Source organism: Amblyomma maculatum, chromosome 1 (assembly GCF_055883805.1).
Source record: "Amblyomma maculatum isolate TAMU_Amacu chromosome 1, ASM5588380v1, whole genome shotgun sequence".
Lineage (NCBI taxonomy): Eukaryota > Metazoa > Arthropoda > Arachnida > Ixodida > Ixodidae > Amblyomma > Amblyomma maculatum.
Window position 1 is genome coordinate 80,759,692 of NC_139344.1, and position 9,043 is coordinate 80,768,734.

General features: G+C 47.5%; 1 protein-coding gene across 1 annotated transcript; it reads right to left on the minus strand.

Moving 5' to 3' along the window:
- Positions 1-6,592: 6,592 nt before the first annotated feature.
- Positions 6,593-8,722, minus strand: LOC146202898 (centromere/kinetochore protein zw10 homolog). The gene has a single exon (XM_084602343.1). The coding sequence runs from the start codon at positions 8,720-8,722 to the stop codon at positions 6,593-6,595; it is 2,130 nt and encodes a 709-aa protein (XP_084458469.1).
- Between the last annotated feature and the right edge of the window lie 321 nt (positions 8,723-9,043).

The window sequence follows — 9,043 nt, forward strand, 5'->3', positions numbered from 1 at the left end:
ATTGTGACGTCATTGCGCGTGCGCAGTTGTGGTGGCTACTAGGTGTCGGTTGAGGTTAGCGCTTGAGGACATTGCTCATGCGCAGTGAGTGCGTTTAAGATGTCTCAAAGCTTACTAGTTAACTAATCAGTATTGGCTAATTAACTATTCACCAGTAACTAATCAACGAATTAATAACTAAGTAGCAATGACTGATTAAGTAATTAACTGTGCTCATTTAACTAATTATCGTGAAATAATTAACTAATATTGTTAACTAATATTCATACACCTAGTACTACATTATTAACTCTCAGTACTGAAACGAACCTAATCCTTTTGAAGATGATTGACAGCTGTCGCGGACGCACGGACACGCCGGTGAGTCACTGAGCTTTTCCGCCTTGAAAACTTGGGAAAACAGGCATGGAACGGACGTACGCAAGCGGTTTCTGGAAACGGTTTTTTTACATAAAGACTCGCACGAGTCTCAGAGCATCAGCGACGTGGTATGAAGACGAAAAAAAATAAAAATAAAAGCTGATTTGAATTCCGCTCGGCGGAAATAGTTTTTTTTTTTTTCTAAAGCAGCATATCTTGAGAACGTTGCCAACGGAAAGCCAGGGGTGAAAAAGAGGCTGCAACCGTAAGTTTCACATAGCTGTCTCAGAGTAAGAGAAAGATGTAATCTTGGCGACGACTTATAGCATCGGAGCTAGAGTACGGAGCTGGAGTACGAGATTGGATGAGCTGAGCCACATATCGACAGCTGGGAGCTGCAAGCAGAAATTCGCTTCTATTGCAGTTATCCCCAGAATCTCGTTGCAGACCAGCGATCCCCAGTAAGGTTTTTTACATTAATTTATCCAATCGCGTAATATTTAAGAGATCAACAGATTCTAGTATGCTTCTTTTTTTTTTTTTTTTCTGACGGTGGCTCGCAAATTATCCACCATGCAGGCATCGGTGGACTGCAGCAAGCGAAGCTTTTGTCGTGTGCGGAAAGATCGTCAACACAGCATCCGATTCCAACCATCGCCTAGCACTCGCGAGGCGAAACTCTTCTATCAGAATCATCCTGTGTTAGTAGCAGGCCCGCGTGAGAAATTCCGAGCATACATGCGCTCTCAGGTGCAGAGGGGGCGCCGGATTGCACGGTTCAGTTTGTCGCGCAGTGCTTTTTTCTCAGAAAATCGGTGGTAAACCAGTATGTTGTTTTTCATAGAATAACTCGTGCAGCCAACAAAACACTAGCTACCACCCTTCGCTGCAAAGGAATGTATTAAAGTGTGAGCTGAAACTACAAGACAGTAATTCCAAAATCGCAAGCTGTCGGCCGTGCCTGCAACGTGCCGGGCTGTTTCTGAGCAGCGCCGCCGTCGCCCTGCCCCGTGCTAGTAACACCTCATAGGATCGTACAGGCGACGCCACACCGTAGAAGCCGCGCCCAGAAGGGCCGTTGCATTGTCGCCGTCGTCTTCTCAAAGACCCCTGAATAACTGTGACGTCACCAAGCACAGTGTTGGCCGTAAACATTTCCTGTCTGGCAGCGCAAGTCACGGGTCCCGGTGCGTTATCTCTAAAATTACTTTTCGGGAAAACGAAAGCTCCTAAACTATGCTTTTTGGAACACGTAATGTTGGCGTTGAGAAGAACGTCTGATGTAAATTTCGTTGATATCTGTGAGCATGGAAAAATCGCGGTAGTTTACTTTAAGGGGATAAATATGGGGAGTGGGAAAAAAAGTTACATATGTCTTGAGGTAGGAGGCTTGGCCTGAATCCATCAGACCACGCGTAGGAAGCGATCTCAAAACACAAATTATGGGCGTGGGAGGTAATCCGTTAGTCCTAGTGAATCCAGGGCAAGTGACTGGGAGGAGGGGGGTTGTCGCGAAATAAACACAACACAATACACGTAGCGCCGCACGCACACACACACACACACACACACACACACACACACACACACACACACACACACACACACACACACACACACACACACACACACACACACACACACACACACACACACACACACACACACACACACACACACACACACACACACACACACACACACACACACACACACACACACACACACACACACACACACACACACACACACACACACACACACACACACACACACACACACACACACACACACACACACACACACACACACACACACACACACACACACACACACACACACACACACACACACACACACACACACACACACACACACACACACACACACACACACACACACACACACACACACACACACACACACACACACACACACACACACACACACACACACACACACACACACACACACACACACACACACACACACACACACACACACACACACACACACACACACACACACACACACACACACACACACACACACACACACACACACACACACACACACACACACACACACACACACACACACACACACACACACACACACACACACACACACACACACACACACACACACACACACACACACACACACACACACTACAGCTTCGACGGGAATGGCAACGCGAAGGCAAAGCAGGAAGGCGGGAGGGGTCCGCCTGGTGATGACCGAAATGGATATCAGCCACCAAGAGCACGTTGCAGTCATTTCGGCAATCTCAAGCGCTGGGGCATGCCTAAAGCATGCTAGGAGTCGCTCGTTGCCACGAGCTCTACTGTCGCTGACGTTGCCCGGAAAGGTGACATCGCGGCGTCGTTGAGCAGGGCCGTGAAGTTGCGGAAACCCTATCGAAAAAAAAAAAAAAAAACGCCAAACCGGGTCCTGGTGTTAACACATGGAGGAAGGAAAGAACTTAGGAGAGGCCTTGACGTCACTTTTTTTTGAAGCCGGCATGGCCGCGCGGCCGTGCTGGCCGTGCCGCGACCGATCGACGCTGCAATGTCTCTCCTCCTCCTTACCCTCCGCATTTTCTATCTCCGCGACGCTCACGTACATCGAGCCCTTAGCAACACTGTACTAGTGGCCCGAGTTTTCTTAGCAACAGCGATGCCGTTGCTAATGGCCCGACTTGGCTAACCCTAAATTTTGACGTCACTTCCGCCACACTTTCTCCAATGCATTGGGAACGGCAAGGGCCTCTTCCTAAGTTGTTTCCTTCCTCCATGTGTTCACAATACACCGGGATTTCAGACGTGGGTCTTAGTGTGCTAGTGTGCTAGTGTTTCCGGGCTGGTGTGCTGGTGTTTCCGGGCTAGTGTTTTCGGGCTGATGTGCTAATGTTTCCGGGTTGGTGTGAATATCCCGGGCACACTAACACACCAAGACCCGTGTTTCAAATCCTGGTGTGATCTGGACACCAGGACCTGGTGGTCTAGTGTGTTGTGATGCAGACCAGCTGCATTGAATGGGCAATATATTGCGATTCGGCATAGAACCCCAAGCTTTATGAATGAATTCTAGCTATGGCTCATTAAATATATGCTATTCATAATGAACATGTGAACAGAGCCAACAGTATACATTTATTTCGGATGCAACATGAATGGTGCATCCCTCATGCACAATTATTCTATGGTAAAAAGACTAGGCTGTACATCTTAAAAAAAATATTAACACTTTTGGAAGAACAGTGCACTGACTTAGGCTTTGTTCTTGCCCGGCTTGTTACCTCGCCACAGTTCACAAGCTTTTCGCAGCCACCACAGTTGGATGTTTTTCGACTCCTGGTCAATATCTTCTGCGGGCCACCCCTGCTTGACTCTATAATGTCTGAAAAAGACAAATGATGGACAGCAAAATCAGGAAAAAACAAGGCCCCCCCCCCCCCCCCCCCCCCCCAGTTCATTTCATAAAAATATTCTGAAAGACAAGGCTACATTACACAGAGAAAACATACTGCGTGATCATAGGCGTGCGGGGGTTCTGCATTAGGAGTAGCGAAGTTTCACCACTGCGCCCCCCCCCCCCCCCCCTCCTCCCACCAAAGTCCCTATGGCCAAAATGCAGTGCGAAGATGAGGATTTGCTATCAAACATTTTTATTGCAAAAGCATTACTTCACTATGTTCATTTATTCCGCAGATCGCGTCAGCAAAATCGTGTCTGCAGCAGTTGTGAGTAATTGAGAGGCAGGAAAGGTTAATGAGTGGTGTCAAGCGGTAGAGGGTGACGTAATGTTGTGTCCAAAAAAATAATTAGGTCAATAAGTTAATTAATTACAAGCAAAAAATGTAAACGTTGGTCGCAGCAGTTGTAATTGAGAAGTGGTACACGGTAATGAGTGGTGTCAATCGATAGAAGGTGACGTAATGATATGTCCAAAAATTAATTGGGTCCATAAGTTAATTAAGTAATTAACCAGAGGCAAAAATGTAAAAGTAAAGGCGAAAATGGTTTCATTAGCCAATTGCTTAGCGCTACATCTGAATGTATCAAATACTTAAATAGTTAATTAAATCAGTCAATTAAGGGGATGACAAGGATGTGACGTCACGCAGCCTGAAGACGAGCCAAAAAAGGGGCACAGGAAAGGAATTGGTACGAAATTTGAAAGTACCAAAGACTTAAAGTAGTTAATTAAGACAGTCAATTAGGGTGACGTCAAGATGTGACGTCACGCAACTGGAAGTAGAGCCAGAAAAGGGCATAGGAAGGGATTGGCGCGCAATTTGAAAGTACCGAAGACTAAAATGGGTAAACAAGAAGAGAATTAAGCAACTAGAAGCAACCAACAGCAGCATCCGTGCTTTCGCATTACTCCAATGCAGATTCTGCAGTGCTCTTTAATTTTTATTATATGAGGTAATTGAAAAAAAAAATTAAAACAAGCTTCGCCATGGACACATTATTGAAAAGTGTGCTACGACGCGCTCTCATAATGGTTCCTTGGGTTCTCGATTGGCTTTCCGCATGGGTGGCGAGTGCGTATTTCTTGTAATGCAACATCACAGGTCCTCAGCCATCAGTATCGTCAAAAAACTGCATGGCTATAAACTTAGATGTTTACTACTGATGGCACAGGTCGTCGCTACCTCGCCGGGGTGGCGCAGTGGTTACGGCGCTAGACTACTGTTTCCAAGGACGCGGGATCGAATCCCGGCCTCGGCGGCCGCTTTTCGATGGAGGCGAAAAGCAAGGCGCCCGTGTGCTGTGCGATGTCAGTGCACGTTAAAGAACCCCAGGTGGTCGAAATTTCCGGAGTCCTCCACTACGGCGTCTCGCATAGCCTGAGTCGCTTTGGGACGTTAAACCCCACAAAACAACAGGTCGCCGCTACAACATTTTCGCTACATCATTTCATTCACGCCTACGCGCGCACTCACACACATCCCTTGAATCCGACGCAGCCCATGACAGTATATGAAGAAGAGGTGCTTCGCAACCAGGTGCCCAACGTGGTCGCTGTCAATCGGGATGACGATTGCCTGCTAAGTGGCCGTTATGCAGCACAAATGCAGCCCACGGGCCAGGTATCAACGCAGTAGGAATCAATGCAGGAAGGGCGCAGTGAGGGCATGTTGGAACGATAGCCCCCGAGAGCTCTCTCCAGTGCAGGCATGTGCACAGCGCATGAAAAGGAATTCCGGCCGCCGCCTGTCTGCAGCACTGTGGAGACTGCCCACGAGATACGCCGCGCACTGAGAGAGACGCAATGTCAACTGCTCACTCTTCAGCGGTTCGAGCGAAAATGCAAGGCCAAAGCCTCCTCGCCCTGCGGCCTGTAGCACGAACTGCCTTCACTAACCATGTTTTTTTTCTTTCAAGAAAATGAGCTTTTTGTTTATGTTTTCGTTCACAAAATTGGTTCCGAAGAACCTTTACAGATCTTTAATGGGACCAGTTTTTTTGCTCATGTTTTGAGGTCCCGTCTCTACGGTCTGGAAATGCTTGAAAAAAATAATATAGTTGTGGTTTAACTCTGGTTAATCCTAGTTGAATTGCGTAGTAACGGCGGAAGCTTCTTTTGCTTGCTACATTATTCCCCTGTCACGCCATAACAGTGTAAGGTGCTACATTATCGGGGACACTTAAGCTCATCCTTTAAGAGTATGACGCAAGAGCGTAAGCTACTAGCACACATATAAATGAGAAGAGTTCAATGCTGCTGAACCGAATGTGGAGCGAAAACATTAGCTGCCGATGACCGAGCGTTCTTCTTCTTCTTCGCGGCTCTTCAAGGTCAAACATGGCCCTTCCCGGGACGACGCGACGGGCAGAAACCTGGCGCAGTATTGGTATCGCAATAAAAATGTACTGAGGCTTAGACGTTTCATCTTTTTCAGGTGCACGTGACGAGGTCCATTGCTCGCCATGAGTAGACTGATAATTTTAAGGCAACTTATTTAACACAATGAAATGCAGAATGACAAAATCGAAAATTTTTAATAAAGAAGAGCACTTCCACAGCATGTCGCAACCACAAAATGCACAATGGATATCATAATTTCGCATCATACAGAAAAAAAAGCACGATGAAAACAGAGCGTAAACTCCTTTTACAAGTTACTTGAATTTTTTACATAACATTCTCTGATGTGATTGGCTGGACTTTCAAGTGCAACAAAACAGCAAATATGCAATTAGATGGGTCGGACTCAGATTTAAGGTAAATACTTGGTAATCTGCGCCAGTGCAGCAGCCCGTCTGCCAGTGTTTTGGAAAAGCGCCCTGATCAGCCGCTGCAACTCCTCTGGTGTGAAGCATGCTAGTGGGCCATTGCCATCAGCCCATCTATCCATTATTTCTTTCAAACTGAAACGCAGGAGGTTTTTCAGCTCGCAGAACTTCCTCCACTTGAGCGCATGGCCCGAGGCAAGAATCCTCGCTTCTGATGAGCAACCAGGTATGTCAAATATGGCAATGGCTTTGTCAGCAACCTTTTCAATCACTTGAGCCAGTTTTTCCGAAAGAGTAGATGTAATGTCCTCCATGCTGACTACACGCTTGATGACATATTCAAGCACAGTGTTGAGGAGGCTGCCCACGGCTTCCAAGTAGCTTGTGATTGGCAAGACTTCTACCCATACTCTCTTGAGCTGTTCCAAGTGAAACAAGCCACGCCGCAAGGCTTCATCAATATCTTTGCTGTTTTCCGATGCAGGCGCTTCCTTCAATATTCCCAAGAGTTGTCGTCGTTGGTTGTCAATCTGCTGGTAAAGAGCAATCTTTCCTATCGAGCGGAGTTTTGAGGCCACATCCACAAGTATAGTGCGTCCGTGAAGCTGCACACCTAAGCATAGTAACTCATGCGCCAAGTACAGGCAGTTGTTGTGGTGTATTGCTGTCTGCTGCGGAATAGTCTGAATGGCATGCTGGTGATGGAGAGGAGCAACACAGCAGTAAAGCTCACAAATGTCACGCACTGCGCCCACCTGCCACGCCTGCTCAGGGCAGCAGTCATCAGAACCGTCCTTGTCTTCGTCAACCATTGTCTTTAGCAAAGTGACCAATTCTTCCATAAATTTGCTCACTTTGCACTTGGGGAACTTGAATGGGTTTCTGTCTAAATAATGTTCCAATGTCATCCCCTCCTCTCTATCTAAAGGCGGCTCTCCCACCACAACAGTCGGGTGCAACTCCTGCTTCACGATCGCTCTTGCCTGCAGAAGACTTCTCTGGCGTTGCTGGCTTATGCATGACTCTAGGTTGGCGATCAAGCTAGAGAAACCCGCTTCTTCCGATGACAGAAAATTCGCCGAGACGAGCTGGTTGTGAAAGTCGAGCAAGACGCTGGCCGGACAGTTGTCCAAGAGGCTTACATCACTCGGAGCAGCAGGTTCAAGGCAGCACTTGGCGACTGTGTCAGAGAACTCTTTTCCGATAACGCTGCCCATAATCTTAACCGGGTCAGCAGAGACAACGTCGCGTGCACGCAAACGGCTCGCGAGGAAAGTAAAGAGCACTGACAAATTCTCAATCATGTCCTTTACAAGTGGAGCCTTAGACTCGTTGAACTCGACGAGGAATGTTGGGGATTCCGGTGATGTGACGATGGCAGACTCGTATTGCACCATTGGCGTGACCATGTTGTCTAGCAGTGACCGGCCGAATCGGGACATTTTTTCACAGAGCAGTCCTTGCTTCTGAAATGCTTCCACGAGTCTGGCAAACGCGTCCGCCTCTTCCGTTTGCACTGTGGCAACTGTCACCTCGGTGAAATGTGGTGTGCGGCCTACCTTCCAGGCTATGTAGCGCTTCCAGACCTTTGAAAGCTTGTAGGTGAGCCGCTCGCTACGAACTGCGTGCTCCTTGCGCAGTGCTTCTATAATCTGTACTTCAGGGCCACCTTCTAGTTCGCTCATGACGCTGCCGACTTCCTCCAAGAGTTGCGAGCACGCGAGTAGATCCTCTGCAACGAAGCGAGCTTCAGCCTCTTCCAGCAGTTCGTGAAGTTGTGCATAGCGATGTACTTGCGTTGACGACTCTTCTATCGTGTTAAGTTCGCGCGATAGAAATTCCAACTCATTTGTTAACTGCGCAAACCGCGGTTTGACGTTGTCCTCAATCCTCTTCCACACTTCGTCCACATCCTCAATGGCAATCTGCAGGGACGATGACAAGTGCTCGGCGTCCCGGTAGCATGGTAAGAAAAAGTTTTGCTTAGAGACCAGCTGACTTCGCATACCCGTCTTCAAGTCGTCAATGTCACGCGAAAGCTGGGAAATGGCAGCCTTCAGGTCGCGCCCTGCTAAAAGCTTCTTACGCAGCAGAATTTCCGTTACGTGCGGCATATTCAGAGAAATTGCTGGCAGACAACACTCACGGAAAATGGCGTTCACCGCAACGCAGGGGCACACACGTAGGCACTTGAGACATCTTCTTTTTCTTGACCTTTTGAAACATGGCACAGACCCACACGAGGGGTTTGGCCGAGGTGTAGTGGTATGTACATGAAAATTTCCGCACGCGATACGACAAAATAATAGCGCCAATCTGTAATTTTGAAAAATGAATTGACGAAAAGCGGCAGACGAGCATTTAAAGTAAAATAACAAACAATATTTTGGTTGAAAAAGATGTCGAAGAAATTTAAAAGAGCAATTTAACTTACC